This window comes from Zosterops lateralis (genome assembly GCF_965231275.1).
Source record: "Zosterops lateralis genome assembly, chromosome: 5".
In the NCBI taxonomy this organism is placed as follows: domain Eukaryota; kingdom Metazoa; phylum Chordata; class Aves; order Passeriformes; family Zosteropidae; genus Zosterops; species Zosterops lateralis.
The window spans coordinates 28,277,966-28,300,290 of NC_139766.1; the positions used below are offsets into that span (position 1 = coordinate 28,277,966).

At 40.4% G+C, this 22,325-nt stretch overlaps 1 protein-coding gene across 6 annotated transcripts in view; it reads right to left on the minus strand.

Moving 5' to 3' along the window:
- Nucleotides 1-886: 886 nt before the first annotated feature.
- DLC1 (DLC1 Rho GTPase activating protein) overlaps nt 887-22,325 on the minus strand; it is a 211,592-nt gene continuing 190,153 nt past the window's right edge. For all 6 annotated transcript variants that reach the window (XM_083862027.1, XM_083862026.1, XM_083862025.1 and 3 more), the window contains 11 exons: nt 16,142-16,205; nt 11,948-13,374; nt 10,676-10,852; nt 8,594-8,753; nt 8,157-8,355; nt 6,017-6,230; nt 5,483-5,597; nt 4,382-4,603; nt 3,727-3,944; nt 3,376-3,549; nt 887-2,837 (listed from right to left, as the gene is read on the minus strand). In XM_083862027.1, coding sequence (XP_083718153.1) covers nt 2,717-2,837; nt 3,376-3,549; nt 3,727-3,944; nt 4,382-4,603; nt 5,483-5,597; nt 6,017-6,230; nt 8,157-8,355; nt 8,594-8,753; nt 10,676-10,852; nt 11,948-13,374; nt 16,142-16,205 — 3,091 coding nt within the window. In that variant the 3' untranslated portion in view covers nt 887-2,716. The remainder of the gene's footprint in view (nt 2,838-3,375; nt 3,550-3,726; nt 3,945-4,381; nt 4,604-5,482; nt 5,598-6,016; nt 6,231-8,156; nt 8,356-8,593; nt 8,754-10,675; nt 10,853-11,947; nt 13,375-16,141; nt 16,206-22,325) is intronic.

Consider the following 22,325-nt stretch of genomic DNA (forward strand, 5'->3'; position numbering starts at 1 on the left):
GGAAGAAAAAAGGTTCTGTAACAACCAAACAAATGACAGTCTCTTATCAGAAAGTTTCTCTAAAACTATTTGATGCATGATAACTAATACCATGTCAACAAGAGGTTTGCTTTTGCCAGACTCTGAAGCTGCATCCCTCAGTGCTCCCTGGGAAGTAAAATGGGAAGTAACAGCAATAGGACTTTGGGATGCTTAGGCAGAGAAAGAATAGGATGATGTTGGTAACTGAAAGGCAGCAGGGCTTCTCACAGCTGCTGTATCAGACAAGCCTCACAAATCAAAACCCTCCTTCAGATGCCTAAATTATATTTCTGTTGGCCAAGACTTTAAAAACTTTGAAAAGTTGCTTGAATTAACAGCTGTCTTTGGCTTGTTTTTTCACCTTAGTCAGTTGTGTATCTTCCTGGCCTCCTCTTTGGCTTCATTTAATTGCTGCATGTGCTTTAACTTTCTCCAATTACTTTTTGAAACAAACCTACGACGGCACATCTCATTCTGCCCTCCTTCCCGCTTTACAAAATAGGAAAGCAATTATTTTCCAGCATTGCATACTGCTGCTTTCCACCCTGTTAAATTCAAGCACACCTTTCTACAAGGCCACAGCAAACGAGAAGATTCTTCTCAGTATTATAAAAATATGAAGCAATTGGCCAGGGAATGTTTCTGTCAGCTATCTGCCCTTGTGATGCCCTGTCTTCCAAAAACTTTGAAGTTGCTTTGGTACCTGCCTTTAACAACACTATAAATATCAGCCTGGGAGAGGGCAGGGGTGGCTCTGCTGTTGGCTGTAGTATGTAAAGAACCAGAAGTAAGAAAAACACCTCCCCTTCTGTGTATGAGAGTGGAAGGAAGAATGCAGAATAAAATAAAACTCATTATGAATATCCAATTTTAAACATTTAATAGTGCACTTATTGATTATATTCTGTACAGACATCTATAGCAAGTTAAACATTTTCCTTTCTCTTGCGTAGATCATACTCATGTAAAGCACATTTACAATAGAAAACATACTTGAGGTACAAAAACCCAAAAAGAATATCTGAGGTATAAATACAGGTATATTTTAAATAATCTTTATCATGCTTAATCTATGTTTGACAGTACACTGTGGGCAAGTATACATGTTTACAATAGAATGGTATGTACAACATACAATTTTACAAATTCAAAAGTGTTTGATGTAGAAGAATATACAAGATTTTCCTGCCCATGAGGAACATTGTTACTGGAAGTACTACATTATTTGCCATTATAAAAAAAATCTTCATCAAAAAGCTTAAAATAATACTGACAATGGTAAAAAAGGTCTCAGTCAAGATTCCATCTTGCAACTCATTCATACCCTAGCCACAAAATACATTTAATACTGCACCTTGAAAGCAAATCTTTACCTTTACAGTAAAACCTACAGAAAGACATCTTTCCAGAGGACCTCAGGACTTCCTACAGTTCATATAAGTTGATTCTCAAGAAGGGGAAAATATCCCAAAGGGTTTGAAACACAACAAGACCGAAGACAAAACTGCACCCTCCTTTCTGCTCCCAAATATAACCCTCCAAACTGCTCACATGCAGGTTCTGTTCATGTTAACATGCAGCTTTTAAGAAAACAGGCAAAGAGGGGTGAGTAAGGGAAAGAGTTTGTGTGACTCTCCCTAGTGAAGTCACCCCAGCTGCTACTGCAGGAGTCCTGCCACCTCCTGGCACCACAACTCCAGTGTTGACTTTTTTCCTCTTGAGCCATTAGAATACAATAAAATATATAAAAGCTCATTAAAACACCTATAGATAACACAGGCAGGAGTAAAAATAATAAACATTTTTGTTTTTTAACAACTGATGTTATTGGTTCTCCTCACTGTTGCAGACATTTCATTTCTAAGCTGCTACATTGCTCAAAAGTGTATTTACTTAAATTTGCTATAGAATTGCTCATCACTCCTAAAAGATCATCTGGATAAGGAGTGGACAGTAGCTGAAGCAAGACTCTTGTAACATCTGCTTAGGGTTTTCAACAAGTTTAGAGCTGAGGAAAAGGCAGAACTAGCACATTTGAAGGATGGCTACTCTTGGTCCACAGGGGATTCCCATTCTAGGTTGAACTGTATCCAGCATACTAAAATCCATTCTGGTTGCCTATCAGTGTACCAGACACATTTCAAATTCAACTTCTTCTATCCTTTCAACCATTAACACACTCATTCACACTTTAATCTCTGTGCAAACCTTTCTCTGCTTATCTCAGTGAGAACACATTGAAGAGTACCAACTATTCCAGTGGATACACCAGTCCCTCAATGCACTACAAATAAAATGACATGAGTATGTACATAAAGCTAAGTATTTCACATGGGAATGATGAGCTTTCACCATATTTCATAATATATTTTGCATTTAAAGAAATTTGCTTCTCAGAAGCAATTCAAACTATCTAATAGTAATTTTTTTTTAATTTTTATTTTTTTGCACAGTTCTCCTATGTATTCCAGTCGAGGCCTACATTATAGACCTTACACAGACAGGAAGCAGCTTTAAAGTGTATGGTATGGCCACAGTCCTATAGTAATGCTCACAGTCAAGTTGTCACGCTGCCATCCCTTCATGACACGACTTGCAGGTGGAACACAGGTCTGGTTTGCAGCGCACAGGTCTCGGGTTTGGGTCATGTCTATGCTGCTGAGGTGGGGAGCTCATGGCTGCTCCTCTTCAGTAGTCACCTGGATTTTACTTCCTTGTTCTCAGGACTCTGCTGACTGAAAGAGTCTCGTATCTTAACAACTTCTGATGCACACAAGTGTCCGAAAGATTTGGTGTACCAGTCTGGCATGTGGCCCCTGTTGTATGGAGGAAAAAGTAATCGTGAGGAATGTACCAGGGACTTTGTACATATTTTCTTAGTCACAATCGAATTTATATCTAGCTGGTTAAATGCCTGACTAGGAAATCTCCTTAGTACTGCTTACTGCACAGCTCAACCCTACTAATGTACAGATTTGCTCAGAAACAAGTGTGCCACAGTGAGGAAAAGTTATGGAAAGTTCTGTGACAACCTGGTCCTCTTTACTAGCTTAATATTAAAATTAACACGTCCTTGCATCCAATATGACTGTCAGAGGAAAGGGTGGGGTTCTATACCAATAGTGATTGTGGAGCACATACTGGAGGCTTCTAATGCAACAAACTACACCTGCTGCCAGATGTGCACTGAAGCCAACTTTCTGTGACATCTTAGAGACCTGCGTGCTTGCCTTTGGGAAGGACGTACTATTGGCCAAGCTAAAGTCTGTTGAACCATCTAAGTTTTCCACAGACCACACTGAAACTATACACGAAAAAATTACCACATCCAAAAAACAATATGGAATTTCCTACCTTAAATCAATTCTGCACATGTAGGTAAGTTTTGATTTTCCTGACCCGCAGGGCTCAATCAGATACCTCGACAGGAGCACATTGACCCTAACACCTGCCACAGGAGCCCGGTCATGGTCCACTGAGGTTGCTAGAAGCACACAGGCTCCTTTGGGGAAGTTTGTCCTCCATGTCCTAAGAAAAAAAAAGAAAATCAAAAATCTTTTGTTTGACAAACAGTAATAGAAAAATATTAATAAGAATTCAAATTAGGCCCAAATAGATATTTACCAATATAGGTGATATTATAAAGAAATAAGCAAGGTTGCCATATCTGTAGGTTATAAACATCATTGCATGTAAATGTCTTACCTTAAGACTACGAAGTCCCTGGCTGGGTGAGGTGCCATGCTGTTCTGGACATACTGGTATATATCTGTTTGGCTATCCAAAGGCTCGATTACTTTTGACTCTATAAGATCTTCATCCCAAAGATGCTGCTCTTTAAGTAAACGATTTAAAACATCCTCTGGTGTAGCTGAGATTTCAATGGTAGTTTTCCATAATCGGAGTGGGGGACCTTCACACACCTGGCGAAAATTAGCAGAGTCCTTACTTTTCCTCTTCCTTACACATTTTTTTAAAGCTTATTTTTCAAGAATCTTATTGAAACACTTCTCTATCTGCTAGTTCCAAGCTGTACGAGATCAGAGATGAGAAATTTCTTTCCTACTGCCTGCATAGTGACTCAGCTTGTTAAGGCTTTGCATATGTGAGTGAAGGCATGTAAATTCAGAACCATGAACATTCCTGGGCTGGATAAACAGAAGAACACAAATCAGCGTGTGTTGGCAAACTACTGCTGAAAGACATGGTGTTTTTATATGGTGTGCAACTGCATCAAAAGATCAAGGTTTTTTTCTAATTTCTATCTGGAAAGTAAAGACGTGTACTGAACCTTCTGTAATATCCTATGCCAAAAGTGAACTAAAACCTAGAGCTGTGGTGTGAGTGACAGGGTGCATACCTTCTTGTATGCCAGCTCTGCTTGCTCTGATGTGGAGCAGTTGACCCAGCCTTTAAACTTCTCCTTCATCTCCTTGAGCAAGTCATCCACGCAATCCTGGAGGTAGCAGTGGTAGTCGGAGGGCTCAGTGTTGCTGCTGCTGCCCCGGAGCTCCTCCAGGCTGAGGGGACGTAGGTCCTGCTCCGTGTACGAGTTCCGACCCCGGCTCATTTCTTCTGGTATCTAAGGGGTGACAAGGGTGAAATCATCCTCTTGCAGCTCTTTCCCCAGATTACTGCGTTAGTCTAGCAGCTCAGTAGCCACAGGGACATGTGTACATTAGTTTTGTAAGTGATGGGATGTACATGTGTCAGGTTAAGCACTCAATATGAAGAAATGTCAAAATTAAGTTTGTGACTTCAATTTAATTCAAATTAATCTCTCTTTTATGGGGTGTCTTATTTTCTTCTGTGGAGTATCCCCTGTTACTACACAACTAGATTCATTCCCACAGCTCAGTTTATCCAGCAAACTGAAGGAAGAAGGGAACATTGTCAGCTGCAAGAAAAGAGACAGGCATGTCTTCAGCTGAGGGCTCTGAAAAGATCTGATGACAGTGAGGAAAACCAGGACGCTTGTCTGGTTCTCCATCGCAGGCCCTCCAGGGAGAATGCTTGAGTTCCTACAGATCCTTCAACCTATGGTATGACAGTGTTGCATTCCAGGATGCTTTTTCAGCCTGTCTTGGTAACTCTTGGGAATTTAAGTATAAAATGAACACTGAAATTCCTGGAAATAGCTTCTTGCTTTGTAATTAGAGCTGAGGTTCACAGACCCTCATGGCAAATAAAAATTTGAAAATGTATTCCAAATGCAGCTTGGATGCAAAAAAAACGTACCAAACCCCACAACTGCCTCCTGACTTGAGAGCACCAGTGCCAACAGAACAACTCTCTTCTGACACCAAATTCAAGTATGCACAGAGATCAAGATGCAAAGGCTTATTTATCATGTGTTAGACTTCATTAAAATAAAGAGACATTCCAAGCTTTTCATTATACAGCAGATCTAGGACATATTAATCAATATTCCACCCATCAGTTTTGTAAACAGGTGCTTTACCTGAAAGAGTTTCTTGCATTCAGCAATCATATGAGCTAGCCCTTGGGTTGCAGCCAGATTTTCATTTAGGTCCTTTTGGTCGGGTTTGCCCAGGCTTGGTTTCCTTTGCATCACCCTTCACAGAGGAAAACAGCACACACATACACAAATCCAGTTATTTGTTGCTGAGCAAGAGACACATTTGGGAAGAAACGAGTCGGATTCCCAAGTCTGCTGGTGATTGAGAGCAATGCCGCCTGGTACCAAATATTGGCATGGTGTTGCCAACTTCTCTTGCTACTCTTTCTAAGCCTTTTCTTTGGAAACCCCTCCCTCCACCCACTTTTTTTTTTTTTTTTTCCATTATGAGCTTGTTTATATTTTAACAAATGGCCAACAAAAGATAAGATCCCATAACTGTTCTACAGCCGGTGCTCTCTGAGGTGTCTGAGGTGATCACAGCTGGCAGGATCAATCCCAGACTGCGCCTGTTGCACATTGCTGCCAGCTGTGCTATGGGACCAGCAGCAGTGAGCCCTGCTCCCAAAAACCTACCTTGGGGAAGAATTCTCTCTTTTGAGAGTGTTCAAGTGGAAGAGGGAAGGTGCTAAGCAGACAGCCAGGTTTGTTGGTGTCATCTGGTTTTCCTTCACTGCAGCCGTGACATCACTCAGGAAATACAGAAGAATCTGGAGGACCTCCCTGTTCTCATCAGGTAAAAGCATAATGGCAGCCTTGATAGCCTGGAGACGCTGATCCTTTGGCACATCTGCGTAATATTAGTAATTCTCTCATCAGCCCATTGATTTTCCACACACACAGCATGAATACATCCCAAAGCAAACTCCAGATTCAAATATTTGACTCAAGTTTGAAGTGATTTCCTTCAGGATGCATACCATTTGTAGGAAACATGAAGGAATTTTTTTTAACCCACTAGTTTAACTACCCTCAGCTATTTCCTGCCTCACAAGAAATGCAAGCAAGAAGCTGTGCCTAGGCCAGAGTTAATTTTAGATTTAGCTTCAACAGCCACATGCTCCTGCAGATGCACTAAAAGGACAGAAGCCTGGATTCAGGCAGGAAACAGGCAAACATAGTCCAGCCAATTTAGAAATTCTCTGGCTTGCAAAGAAATTTAAAACATGTATTTTAGAATAGGTAAATTATTTAAATAAATTAGCTAGCGAATCTTTTCAACAGTGATGTCATAAAACATCCAGAAAGTGCTTTACTGAACAGAGAGGGTTACTTTATTGAGCAGATCATTCAAAGTCATGCAGTGGAAAAAGAAAGTCAACGCTGTGAAGCCCCATACCATTAAACAGCTCCTTGGTTACCAACAACAAACAGCAATTGGAAAAATTTGATGTGTCTTTATATAAAGCCTACTCCTCCAAACTTGAAAGGAAAAAAAAAATGAAATAACCCAGACCAGATCTGCTTCTTATAAAGGGATTTCCAATAAGCCACCTCTGAAGACAACATCAGAGTCTGAGTTCCTGGAGCATTTATATCATCATTAGCAGCCTACCACCCTCACTGCATGTCTTATAATACACATTGTGCTACTCAGGTACTTAATTGGTATTTGCTTTGGGCTTCAGCAACTTTGTAAGGGTGGCAGGTGAGTTCAGAAAGCAGTTTTAAGGAAAAATCCACTGTTTTCCATGCTCTCGCTCAGCTCAAAGCACATTTAAGCCACGTGCATTCCAGTGTGCAGCCTGGTACATAGCACCAAAGCAAAGGGAAATTTTGCTCTTTGCAGGGAATGAAAGTTTACAGCTGTTTTAAGGCTCTTCGCTTTACACAGAGATAATACTTCCCAACCAGCTCTGGGATTTCCTCAGACCTACCGCCTGCAAAAGGAAAGGAACAGAAACTCCTGCAATGTTCTGTCAAACTTTTTTTTTTGGCTCTAAACCCACAGAGTGGGTGTTTAATATGCATGGAGGTGGAGCATCTGATTAATTTTTGCCATAAACCTGCTTGAGAATCCAAACACACACAAAAAAAATGCTTACACTGAAAAAATAGTGTGTACGTTATTTTAGAACATCATCTCCACCAATGGAGCTCTGAAGGAAATTCCTGAATATTTTTTGTAATTATTTCTTCTCCAAGCATCGATAAACTTAATTTTTTTAATGTGATATACTCTGAACACTTCATGGTACTTATCCGTAAAGTATCTACAAGTCAGTAACAGAAAAGCTTACCACTTAGAGACTGTTTTTAAACAGCTGAGGTGAAGGATAGCAGAAAATGAATTATAAGAAAATAAAAATTTTTGGTAGCCTTGCCAATCCCCTCAAAGCCCCAAACTCTGTTCATGTAGTGTTTGCTCTGCTCATCTACTTAGCCATATTGGATGTGGCTTATTTTCAAACCATAATATCAAATATGCTCAAAGAAGAGAAGAAAATTTAGAGTAGGTGATGAAGGATTTATATTTGTTCCTAAACTTTTCACCTTGAGAAAGGTGAAATTAAAAGAACTTGTACTATAAATTGTTATAAAACTACAATACAAAAAAATCCATTTGTTAGAGGCAGCCTGAACTGTAGCAGTTATTGGACAAAGGCAAAGACCAACATAAGAAACATGTGTAGTGCCCAGAGCAGCAGTGTTACAAAGTTCCACCCCTACTACACAAATAACCACTTGTCATGGGCTGCAGAATCTCAGTACTTACACTGGTATATCTGTAAGAAGGTCTCAGAGAGTTTGTTGGTCATGAGAGGCTCAGGGAGATCACGGAAGAATTGCTTCAACATGTCTGCTACATCATAGGCAGACTGGCCTTCGTAATTGACGCTGTCTGCGGAACTCTCGTTCATTTGACGCAAAGCCTGAATTCTTGATTTGACTCCAGATTTCCTAAACAATCCAACCTAAATATATGTAAAAAGTAAATACATTTATAATGAATCTAGAAAATCTGAAATGTAAGCATGCTCTTTAGCTTCTGAAGGATGGGCTCTAAATTTGTGGAAAGCTTTCCATGCATTAATTATCTATTTCTTCCTGGTTTGAGTCTACTTTTTTCAGTCAGACTCAGAAACAATAAAAACTAATGGAAAGCTGGGGTTTGGGTGGTGCATGCATGAGGAATAAGAGAACAACACAGACCTGATCCAGACAGTGGTTGCGGAGGTACCTCATGGCTTGCTGAATGCTCTGGGGGAGAGGCTGCCCCGTGCGCTGCACATTCACTTGCAGTGGAACTCCAAAGACATTTCGGTCTTTATAATCTGGCACCTTTATTCTTTTCATAAATTTTGGTACTGCCCTATTTAAGCAAAGGGAATGACACATTAAATTAAACCTCTGTTGATTATTTATCTTCTGTATTTCCAGTAATTTGGAAAGTAAGTGAAAATAAGTAAAACACTTTTAGTAAAATGAACAATAGTAACAGTATAAATTAGTTAATCCGCTCAGGGCTGAAAAGGGTGAGAGGAAAGAAAACTAGAGTTTCTCTAAGAGAAAGGCTTGACATTTGGGGCAGTATGCTGCCTCTAAGTATTAATGTGGTGCTACTCCATCAATATTAGGAGGATGAAAGCTACAGGGTAAAACTGCAGGGGCCAGATTGAATTGCAAAAGAGTCAAAATAAATCTTGCGGTCAGTGACCCCTTATAACACTGCTTCTTTAGGTTTCAGGAAAGATGGGCATTTGAACAATGAGCTTTTGTATGTCAACTACTTGTTCTGCAAAGTCCTCAAACTGGGTCCACCACCCACCAGTGTGCAGAACAGCAGGAAACTGATGTAATACATTTGAGTTTGTCAGCTAAAAACTTCAGCTCTATAAACAACCCCTTTGAGGGACCCCCCTCCTTGTCAGCCAGTGACTTTTGTTACCCCCACCTCCCACTCCAGTTTCACTGAGAGGCCTTTCCATCTGCTTATGACTCCAAGGAAAAAGTTACTGAACACAAAGGAATGATTTACCCCTGTGTCCCCCAGAGTATTGGTTTTATAAAGGGGAAAAAAAGGCCACTAAAACGTGAAAATATTGAGTTCATTTTCCTAAACAGGGAGGAAAGCTAATGTCCAGTCTAACAACTAATAGGACACAGTAGCACTGAAAACAGGGAGATATTTAACATTTCAACATACAGTACAGCTATACAAGCAGTTCACTGGATTTACAGCTGACTGATCTGTTACACAGTAAACCAGAACCAATTTGTATTCCCATATAGTTAAGTTTAGGGCATTATTGATACATGTATGAATAATACTTGCTTTGTCAAAAAACATGCCAATGGAATGTGAAAAAACACATTGCGAACTCCACTGAGAATCTGAAGCACGCAGGGATAACTGGTCAATACTTATTTCTGTCTTTCAGAACAAACAACTTCTGTATTTAGAAAGACTGACATAATAACAGCCTTTGAACAGGAGGTACTTTGATGCTGAAGCTAAATACTCTCTATGACTCCTGGGGAAGGGAGGAGGCTGGCCTGTGGTAGGGACAAGAAAAATTTTATTTGCGTCCTTTGCATCCTGAAGGTTACACAGCCTGTACTGCAGATACAATAATAAAAGAGCTTTCTATTTCATTCTTCTGACAAAAAATATGCAACTGGGTTACAAGCACCTGGTAACAGCAGAAACTGCTGCTTACAAAAAACTCCATGGTTCTCCCAACCTTTCTTCTTCTCTCCATCTCTTTTGCAAGCTAACTGATTTATAGTGCCTTAAAAAGGGAAAATGAAAATTTGGCAAGTGAGATACTAGAATGAAGAGAAATTTACATTATTTAATTACATAATTATGTAAAGGAAATAATGTAAATATTTAAGAATAACTGAAGAAAAATGAGCCTATTAAGATTGGCTGCAATTTGTCCAACTGCTTGCTAACTGCCTCAATAAACAAGTAGTCTTTCTTTTGCTATAGATACTAAACACCTTCTTCTTCAGAAATCTTGTTTGTAATTCATTGCTTTGGTTCCCTCATATGTCCCCATAAACACATCTCTGAAGCCTAATAGGATTACACTTACATAAAGGGTTAATGATTTTAGCCCTGTCTTAGGAAACCATAGATCACTGTCAGCACAGGCTGGAGGAAGAAGTGCAAATATAGAAAAAGAGGGATTGGATGGATGTATTGCATCTTTCCAAATGCTGCCCGGGACAAGCACAACTGTCATGCCTGCGTAGTTGGGCTCTCTATATACAGTGCTGTGTCCTTACCAGCTGAAACCATGCTTGTTGGAAGGTGTGTACTTCTCCAGGAGTGCAGTCAGCTTCAGGAGAGAGTACTTCTGCAGCAGGTTCATCTGTGCTACAGACTGGCAGTTGATCTGCAGTGATGCCGAGCTGAGGCTGGGCCGGTGGGAACTCTGGAAGCTGTGCCACCTTAGCTTGTGCCTGTGGAGAAGATGAGAGACAGAGAAAGGGCAGATTACTGAAATGTCTCTGCAAGACACATGCAGGAATTACTGCAAATGTACTGCTGAGATGCCTGCCCTTGGTGGCTGCATTTTTATGAGATTTCACAGGCATCAGCCAGCAGCATCTCTGCCTCACCTGGTGTGATGCAGCATGGGCAGGTGCTTCACATGGGAATGTGCACTCTGAGCTGACCCACAGCTCAGTGCTAGCTACACAACCTTGTCCTATCAGATACTCTCCAAGGGCTCCAATGCCCTTCTCCCACAGTCCTTTCAGTATTATGGCAGTGGGAATCAAAAAATCCATTAAGAAAAAATGGCATGAATTTTTAAGACATATCAAATAAGAACTCTGCACTTCTAAAAGTCCCATTAGGTTTATAGAAGCAGCTGTAGATGACTAAATGATTAGCACTACATTTGAAGAAAAACTGGAAACAAAGCTAGAAAGAATGAAAATCCTTGCTCTACTCACAATACAAAATATAGTCATGGTAAAACTCCCAGCAGAATCTGGAGGCCACTGGAACTCCCCCAGTCTCCCACTGTGCTACAGTGATCAAGAGAAAGTAATCAAGCCTCATTTCCCCCACAAATTTAGTGCCCTAGCATGCTATTAGAAACAGCCTGCTATTGAAAAATGCAATTTTTTGAAACAGCCTAAGAGTCAAGGCTTTTCCTACACACTGACACAAACCAGAACATACTTATTCCTGGTTCTCTTAGCCAACTTAAAAAGTGATTAATCCTACTTGAAGTCACTCCCCTCCCATGCATCATTTCAGTTTGAAGAATTACTGTGCCCCAAAACTGCATTAACTTTGCTTTTTCAAAGACGACTCAGGCTAAACATACAAACACACAGCTATGCATTGTAGGAACCACGAAGTCCTACCCAAATACTTGCCCATAGGACTTGCCCATAATGGTTTTGGGAAGCAATGGAACAGCACACGTGTTCTTGAATGGCCAGAGCTTCTGCTGCACCTTAACTAAGCGTGGTGCAGCTACCACAGAGCCGCTAGGGCGGGAGGGGACATCCACAGGCCACCCCAAGTCCTTGTGATCTCACCTGCTGGAACGTGTCAGCGATGCACCAACCCCAGAGTCTCTCCTGTCCTGGATCCCTGTGGGCTCTTCTGTTTCATTCAGCGAATTCCCTGTACTGTCGAGGTCACTTGGTGTTCTTCGATCATTATCTACATCAAGGTGAATCTGCTTTGGAGAGGAAGGGCACGGGGAGATGGAGTCGAGTGCTGAGTCAGAGTCCCCTTCATCTGAGAACTTCTCTGACCACTGGTTCACTATTCTCTGCATCCCTTTGACATGGTATAGGATGTCGTCTAGTTCTGGGAATATGTCTTCATTTTCGAGGTCGGCCAGGTCACTTGTACTGGAATACAGGATTGAACCTGGCACATTGTCATAAATACTCAGGCGGCTGCTCATTGAACTGGAGGAGTTGCGCCTTTTTCCCATGCCTAGCTCTTTGGAGCTGTCACCACTGTTCTCCCTCTGGAGGGTGAGGTGGCCATGTCCATGGAAACTGCCTGTCCTCCAGTTCACAGAGGTGTTGGTTTCTGTAGGGGAGAAGTTTCCATTGGAGAGTGCTTTGGGAAAAGTGCCAGGCTTATGATCTTCAGGGATAAAAAACACTGTGTCTTCCGCAAAACTGCCCCGGTTCTTGAAGTTCTGCTCCATCACATCGCTGAACGTTGACTGATTGAAGGGGTCAAAGCCTTCCAGGTACATGCCCACCCTTTTATTGTAGGCACTGAGGCTGCGTGTTCGTGTGACAGGACTGGGCGTGCTGACAGCACTGCTCGTCTCAGACTGACTACTGCTGCTGCTGGTCTGGGTGGAATTGGAGACGCTCCTCTTTCGTACCATAGGGAAGTTGATGTGATTGCCGTTGAGGGTGGAAATCTCCACACAGTTAAGTTGTTTCAGTTTATCTTCATCCATGCCCTCCTGCAGGATTGGCCCGCTAATAATCAGGCCAAGCTTTGAAGGAGCTTTGTTCTTGCCATGGTGAGAACTCTTGATTTTAAGACTCTCCATTCTCTTGAGCAGGCTCTTTGTTTTGGACTTGGCGTTCTTCTCGTTGGCTTTTGTGTTGAAGCTGAAGCTATTCAGCTCCCTAGGCGAGGGCAGGCTGCTGAATGAGTCATCGTTGGCTACAAAATTGCTCGATGAACAAACGCTCACTACTGAGTTTGTCCTGGTGGTAGAGGCCTCGCTCTGCAGAGTGGGTTGGTGGCTGCTGGTGCTGCTGATGCTCAGAATAGAAGCCACCTCCTGGCGCTCACTGAGGTCTGTGAGCACACTCTCCCGGCTTGCGGCGTTCGTCAGGTGAGGAGCTTCTGGGGACGGGATACTCAAGTCTGGTTTTGGAGGGAAGACATCAAACTCTTCAAGCCGCGACCACCTCTTGCTGTCCCTCTGGAAAGTCCATTTGCCACTTATTGCACAAGGTTCATCTTCATCTGAATCTTCACTCTGCAAAGAAGAACCCTGAAAGTATTGCTTGCAAACTGCTCAAACAGCAAAGGCGGTTGCATTTAAATACAATGTCCACTAAACTGCTTTAAGCACAACCTTGTTCTCACTGAATTTAAAGTGAAAACAGTCTTTTACTTCAGGGAGAGGAAGATTAGGCCATAAAGCCTGTCATGGGAAAAGATAACATGGTACAGGCAATATATTTTAACTGTTTTTAAATACAAAAGATACACCGTTCATAAAAAGAAACAAACAATATAATCTACTTTGAATTGTTCTATTTTAAAAACCCTAGTATCCATGGACTTTTAATTAATTGGTCACAGTGGATAGCCCTCACATCAATGGAAATTCCTGGCATGCATAACATTTTAAACTGGAGTCAGTCAGGGGTTGGGGTCCCTCTGGACTCTATCCAAAGCTACACTTTGTTGATAGTGGCTATATGTTTATACTCCTCTTTGCAATTATGAGATGTTTCTCATACATTCTGAATTTTAGTGGCTTAATTCCTTACCCATTTGGGAACTCTGAACAGACTCCTCACTGTGACTAATGAGACAGCAAAAGAAGCTCTTGCACTGCTTAGAGTGTGATGGCTCCAGGCTCTTACCTGGTCCACTCTTCCTCCCACAGGCTAGCAGCTAACATTTTAAGAATGTTCTGTGAATTCTCTACTTCAGTCTAGCTTCAGGCAAACTTTAACACTGTAGATAGTGAGCAGCAAGAGCTCACTGACAGTGTAGCACGTAGAGTAAATTGTAAATAACATGTTTGATGTATGAGTAATGCTTAGAGTACAATTACACATACATCAATTACGCCTACAATCTTTTCATCTAAATTCTGAAAGGGAATGATCTCGACATATTTGGTCTTCTAAATTTATGGAAAGCTTCACGTTATAATATGTGGAGGAATAAAGCCAATGAAGATATTTTAATATGACACCATGAAACCACAAAATAACTTTTGGTGTTTAGAGTAAGAAACACTAATTGCAACCCAGCTCTATGAATTTCACTTCATTTATTTAATTTATTTATATTTAAAAACAGACACATATGCATGCCTTGAACTGTAACTATTTATGTGCCAAGAATACAAACATTTGTACTTTGAAAACCAAGTAAATTTTCATATTTCAAGTAGTTTATGTATGCATAGCTCAGATCCTGATCATTTCCTAGTTTTTCTTCTTTTTTTTATAGGACATTTCATCAGCTCAGGAAATTAAGTGAAATACTGTATTTATTTCTTATGACCAAATACACGACACACAGAGCAAGCATCATTTTCTTTGTCTCCCAACTACTGCAAGCTGCTTTTGTCCATGACTCAGATATAAACCCAAGAATTCTGGCTTGCTTATTAAAGTTTTCATCAGGAAAAAAGTAATCTTAAACTGCCAGTGGATTATAATGATGGTTTGGGGGTGAATGAGACTGACTGGAAGAAAAAAGAGGAAGCAGTAAAGTGATTTTAATTTGCAAAGAAGTCAGTGGAAACATAAAGAAACATGTTTCTGTCAGCAGAATTTTCCCCTAGTGTTAAAAAGCTTTAAAAGCTAAGTATTGATTTTATTGACATCAAAAATGAAAGGGAATAGGCTCCAAGCCCATCATCTGCCAGAATGAAATTCAGGAAGGACTGAAACAAAAGGTAACATCCAGATTCTGGAAGATTTGAGGTTTGGACCTGAAGTCAGGTCTGGTCTGACCTAGTATCAACACTGATCATTCCACTGTTAACAAGGTTCAGGAAAAAGGATGAGAAATCTTCTGGTGGTCATAAATGGCCATCCAGCTGCCTACCCCTTCTTTTAAGGAGTTCCTACATATGGTGCCTCAGAGTGTTATCTTCTGGAGCTTGGATGCTCTTTCCAACATACCTCAATCAGATAGGGAAAGAGGGGATTAATTCCTGGTAAACAACCTCAGAGCATTTGTATGCATTCTTGTTAGGGGTAGGGCAGCATTGTATTGCCTTAACTCAGTCATCTTTATCTGCAGTTGTCATATCCCAGGGGACGGTATCAATTACTGATCCCTCCTAGGACACACACATAGTTTTAAGACAGCTATTGAGTGGTACCTTATTAGCAAGTAGGTACTACCTTACTGAAATTACAGTAGATGCTCTCTTATTTCTCACCCTGCTCCACAGGAATCCTGAAGATTCAGGAAACACTTTTAATTCCTGCTGAGCTCCCTGGAAACATGTAAACTTTCTGAAAAGGTAGCTGTTTCATTCTGGAAATAAACTGGAAAGGAAGTAATGTGCCTAATCCTTTCCTCTGCAGGCATAGCACAGTCTAATTGATCCTGTCTACATCATAATAAAGTAATACAACTCTAACATAATGGCAGAGAACCAAAACTGAAGATGATGTCAAGGACAATGGTCTAATATTAAGGTCAGCTCACTGTGGCTGTCAAGCCTCCTCTATAAAATCCTGCCTGAGTGCAGGCAATAGGCTACAACACCAACAAACTCACTGGCAGAGAAGTCCAGTGCCTTTCACACTGAAAGCAGCAGTCCCAGGGAAAAGTTTGCTAGACAACCTTTACACACTGCCAAGCTTTGCACTTTTCACTCAGTGAGAACACAAAAAGAAATGTAAGCAGATTTTTTACTTTTTTACTGTGTCCTTGCCAGGTTCTACTCAGGTGTAATCCTAAACTGAAGCTAAACAATCTGCTAGATTTTTTTTTCCAGTTTTATTAACACATAATGCTGTAACAGAAGAATTAAATGCACTTACCCTTTTCCTGTGGGGACTAATTTCTAGCTTCATCACTGCACATTTGTTTAAAGTATTTAAGCGCCTGCAAAGAGCAAAAGAAACCATATTAAGAGAATACTCCAGTGTTTTGACATAGGCTATTCCAGTTCAAAGCTTTTGTGAAGGCTGTCCCCAAACTGCTCTGCATACAAATAACCACAAGCAGAGTTTCAATTAGAGCCCTAATTTACTTAACTATTAACCCATTACATTTGGCTGTACTCTAACTTCAGAGGGAGCCAGAGAGGACTACTTGTCACAATTACCTAAACCAAAGTAAAGAGAAGTTAATGGAAACTTGGACTAAACTGAGAAGTACATCACATCCTACAAATTCTAATAATTACATTTGTTCTACATAGCAGACACCCAAACCCTGAAACACTCAATCTTGACAGACTAAAAATAACAGAAAAGTCTTCCAATTTGACACTGTAAACGTGTCAAAAAGCATACTGCTTTAAAATTGTACTTTATAAGCTGAAAACCTCCCAGAGGAAAACTGATTTTCCACTTGCTAGATGCCTATTTTGTTTTTAAACAATGATTGTCCTGGGACAAGACCATTTGTCGGTTTAAAAATAAAACTCAACAAGAACACAGACCCAATTTCTGCTTCCTAAACTGAAAGTTTCTTTCATATATAAAAATATTTTTCTGAAGGACTAAAATTTAAGCAAAAATAAATTGCTGCAGCAGCAAAACCAGCCTCTCTGTGAAATGGGACAGCAGTCTGGATATATATCTTGAAGTACAGTATGAATACATATGAGCATTCCTCTATTCCTCAGTGAGCTGATCTGGTCATCTGGTAGGTATTCCTAAAACAACCAAAAAATTATCTTTCTTCTCCTCTCTTCCCCAGTCACTCATTGTGCAGGGCTGAGCACAAGCAACTTGAAACACAGCAAAATTTGGTGCTATTTGTGACAGAGCTCCAAGGCAGGTTAGGCTCAGCTAAGTGCAGGCTGCCACGGTCTCCTGCCCTTCTCCATGTCCTTGCCTTCCCAGGAACTACTCCAAGGACATGGTTCAACTAAAATCTGTACTGATAAAGTGTGGTTAGAGAACTGCCAGTGCTATGGCAAGACAAAAGGAAGAAACAGGCTGGGCACAATGCAGAAGGCAGAAAAACTGAAACAGCAGCTTCACGGGAGTGATAGTTTAGTCCTGTGTCAATACTGCCGCTCATGAGACTGTACTGTGGGTTGGATGAAGAGACTAACTGAGCCGAAAACCAATCCTTCAATATTTCTAAGAGCTGAATTTCCCCTGGGTCAGTACCCTGAGCTGCATGAAGAGTTGTGTGTGCAGGGAGTAGGGCCGCCCCTTTCTTTCAACTGGACCACAGCCCAAATTCAACAGAAACAAAGCTGAGCTTTAAAAAGACTAATTCATTCCAAAGGAAGTTATGTAATTTTCACATAAAAATTCATCTGTGCGAAGTGCAAAGAAGAGTCTGTATCTGCAGTTTTGAAAAACTGAAAAGAAAAAGAAATGCTGACATGCCCCATTGCTTCAAATGAATTTTCACAGATTCAAGAAACTTATATTTGAATGTAGAAAATATGTGCACAGGGGGAATTACTAGTTTCTTCTCTTTTCCCTTGCCTTTTATGCACAGGATTGGCTGCAGATGGTATTTACATAGGGCTTGATCCTGAAGCCATCAAAGAAAATGGGAAAGCTGCTACTGATGCTTTTGCTGCAAGTCATGAAGTAAAAAAGAAAAGGCAGCTTGATATATAATTAGACCCAGCTACAACACAGCAGAGAAGAGAAGGAACAGGAAGAATTGCCATGGGTCAAATAGCAGGGCAGTGGCAGGTTAGAAAAGTTATCCAGACCTCTCTTTTTTATCCAGATTCCATTTTTGCTCTGAATTTAGAAGGCAAAAGGCTCAGTCCTGCTGGCTGCAGCTGGTGGGTGCACACACAAGTCCAGTGAATTCAGAGGAACTGTATTTATGGTGCGGGTGAAGGGTGAATGTCCCATCTACAGGCTACACACAAAACTGTTTGGTTTTTTTTCAAGAGGCCACACAAGCATCAGAAAGCTGCCTTCCTTTCTGCTATAAACACATTCTCCTCTCAAAGTCCTGGATCTCAAGACCAGGAAATATTAAACTGGTTTCAGTTCCATATTGTGCAATAATTTACAGATTTCACAGTGTTGCAACCTTTGACTTATGCAGAGAGAAGTTACCACTGAATCCCTGGATCAGGCTTTATCTAGCTCCAGCCTGTCTGACCACTAATAAAGACAATCTCTGATTTCACAAAGATTACATCCCCAGACTTTTTTCCCACTCAACTAAAATGCCTGAAATAGGTGGAAAAGAGTAGAGCAAAGACCTTTATTTTCACAGAGCATTTTTTTTTAAAAAAAAATCTCCTGCCACACATCTCATAAAAATTAGTACAAAGGTAAGATAAGGTAACCCCAAATGAGTGAGGTTAAATTCAATAGCAGTGAGGCAAATAAAGTCTCTGTTGCATATTTGACATGGATGCATCTTAAAACCAATTTCCCTTTTAATATCTAAATGCTCTGCAGCAATTGCATCAGGTCTGCAACTTCCATTACACACATCACATATCCCGCTTCAACCCCTGCTCAAATTCAGGAGTCCTTGAACTGCACACCACTGAAAATACAGTACAGTATTCAAAATTGCCTTCCAAATATGTTAGTGCGTCTTAAAAATCTAAGCTTACAGTTTGGTTTGTCAGGATGAGATTTACCTATACAACTGTCATTAACCTTCATGTATGCTTTGCAGTACTTTTTTAAGCCCATAAGCACATATTCATTTTCTACAGATCTTCTCATCTAATTGATGCTACTTAATAAACCACAGTTTTCTCTTCTGGGTCTGGACCTTCTCCTTTGTTAACTCCACTCCCAGGTATAAGTTCACTTATCATTTCCTTACTGACAGTCAGCAGACCTGCCTCATTCTTTAGGTCCGTCTTACTCTGCCCAAACCTGTCCCAGTGACACCTTCCTGAAGACAAGATGGGAGAGGGAGGGACAGGGCAGGATTGCTGCAGACAGCAGTTACAACCACTTTCACCGCCTGTCTGTCTCATTCTCAATCTCAACTATGCCTCCTACCCTGGCCACTCTCTAGATGACTGTCTGCATGACAAGATAATATTCTTTCCATCATTTAGAGAAATGTCTTTGAGTCAACCCTCTATACATCTTCACATCCAGATGTTATCTTACTCCCATGGAGCATTCTATCTCCAAGATATCACTTTTCCTCACTCTCCATGGACTCCTATCTTGGCTCTCATTCTCCTTCACCCCAGCTCCGCAAACCCTTTCCTCCTGAGGGTACCAAGGCAGCAGGACCTGCATCTCTGTCTCAGGCCCCAAGTCAGCCCATATCAGCCCTGAGTATCAATTACACAGCCTGAACCTGCTGCACCCAAAACATGAGGCACTGGAGCTCCTCTCAGAAAGGAGCGAATGATGCATTTTTATTAGTCTTCTCAGAAATAGCCAAACTAGTTTAGCCTGAACTTCTTTTAAGAGAGGCAGCCTGAACAAGACATTCACTATGAAAAACTGTAGTGTGAACAGCTAACTTCTAAATTAAAATGTGGATTTATGATGTGAAGTCTTTTTTAAACTAGGTACTGGTCAGTTCTATGCTGGGTATAACACCAGGTAATTAATTTTGTTCTCATTAACAGAAGTACTCACCTCATGCAACCAAATAAAGCAGTAGTAATGCATAATACTAGATTTATACATTTTAAATTACAATTTTGAATTCGAGGAACTGTGTGGTCTAACTTTAAAGTTTAAAATATTTCCTTGAAGGACTTAAATTCATAATTCTGCTTATAGAGCAAAGTCCAGCTCCATTACATATGTAACTAACAGTCATACAAGGAGCTTCTTGTCTCAGTGGACAGTCTCTAATTTGTCTCCTGGGGTTTGTCTGCATGTTCTTCTGCAAAGGAAGTCAGCTCTCCACAGACCAAATGATACAAACAGTGAATACATTACAACCAATTTCTTCGATCAGAAGTCCCGATGATAAAAGATTTAAGAAACCTATTACATATACAGTGTAACAGATTCCTAGCCATGCATAAGGGGATTAAAAAAGATTTCCATCATGGCTTGCTATGTATTTTGTACTTAGCAACAAACTCTAGGATAAGCATGTTTCAGTACTTAGTTTCATCAGCACATGATGCATCCAATTATTCTCTGGAGATAAATTCCCAGTCATTCATCTACATAAAGTTTTACGCAACCAAGGCCAGCACTGGTTTGCACAGTCATCAAAGAAAGCATCCAAGAAAATTAAAATATGGTCATCGCTCTTACATTTTTAATGGTAAGATTACTCTTACATTTCTTGGTAAGATCACTAAATGACATTTCTTAACCATTTCTTACCGAATGCCATATGCTATCTATAGTTCAAGTCTCAACCAACTTTTCACTTGAAAATTTTCCTTAAAAACATAATGGGGTTGGTTAAAGTTAACTTAACTTTCCTGCTTGCATTTATAAGATTATTAAATAATAATTAGCAATACTGTTCAGATGTAAGCTACCATTCAAAATGCTTCAAACTTAAAAAAGAAATACCTGTCACTGTGATTTGTACAGTCTTTTTAAAACAGTTCTTTCACATACAGTTATCAGAACAAGGTAATTAGAACTTCTGGGTAACACTGACTGTTTACACAGAAAAGCAGATGCTCACCACAGAGCTCTTACCATTTTGTTAACATCCACTGTGTACAATATTCACTTAGCTCTGTGCTCAAAGTGCAAATAACTCTGAAAGTATTCTGATTTTCAGTCAAGAAACAGTGACAGACTTACAGTTTTAGAACTGTTCGAAGCCTTTACTGAGTAAACCCCTTTACTGTTTACACACTGACCGTGGCATGAGTCAAAATAAACCCTGCAGGCTGCAGGCAGAAAGGCAGCATTCCAAACTATGTACTTCTCCACAGTTTTTAATGAGCTTTGCAAAATTAAACACGGAGGTATGGAAAAAAAACCTAAAGGTGGAAATGTGATAATGTACTGCTTTTGTCTAACACGCATGGTAAAAGGCCAAATTCAGACATCTGAGATGGTTAACTCAACTGCTTCAATTTTATTTTGAGGTGGGATCTGAATGTGTCAGTTTTAAAGTTATTTTGTAAAAGCTAAGTCTGATATATAAGCCATAGGTTCAGAATGATAGAGTTCAACCTTTAAAATCTTTGTCTCATAGAGATATGGAGTGCACATTGCTACTTTCATCAGTGAGAGACAGTCTGCTACATTTTTTCCCCTGTATAATTAATTAATCCCAGGTCAAAAAGTATTCTTGGAAGAGAGCACCAAAAGCAAAATATTCTGGCCTGACTGTATTTTGTTTTCCTGGCGAGGGAAGACCAGCATTCTGGGAATCAGTATTTATTTGCATTGCTGTACTTTCTGTTCAATGACTTCACAAGCTCCAGGACACGCAAATAAGCAGACCAACACATCATATTTAAATATCAATGGAATAGGTGTCCCACACTTCAGTAATGCACATCTTGCATGAATTTAACTGACTTTTTCTCCTCCTAATGACTGGACAACAAATCTGTTTTCTTAGTTTGAAAATCCTGTAAATATTTCTGAAGAACTTTAAACTCCAGTCCCTCTCTTTCCCTTCCAAGTATGGCAGTGATGGCATGAGAACACTATAAACTTAAAGCTGTTCTTAAAAGGGTTTTGTAATTCATTAGAATTACTGACATTCAGAGTTGCAGACACCATGCATGCAGTATCCAAAAGCATTCATTTTGCAGGCAGTTTGGAAAGCTGCCATACTGAAGGACAGAGCCACAAAACTGCACTTATTTCTAGGTAGGAGGAGATACGAGAAGTTAAAGCTTTTTTTCTTTTGCCATTTAAGCTTGTGGACTTGCACTAGAGGAGGTAACTGATAGATGGATTAATGTTAGATGATGTCAGATGGGGCCACTATGATTGCTTTTATGACCAAACTGGTATTGCTGATGCCGTAGTTCTGTAAAAAACATCCTGCTACAAACAAACAAGTCTTGCTCCCTCTTTTTCTCTATCAATCCCTTCTCCTGCTTCTGCAGCTGGGGGGCTGTGGGGTCCTGCCCCATTCTTCACACCT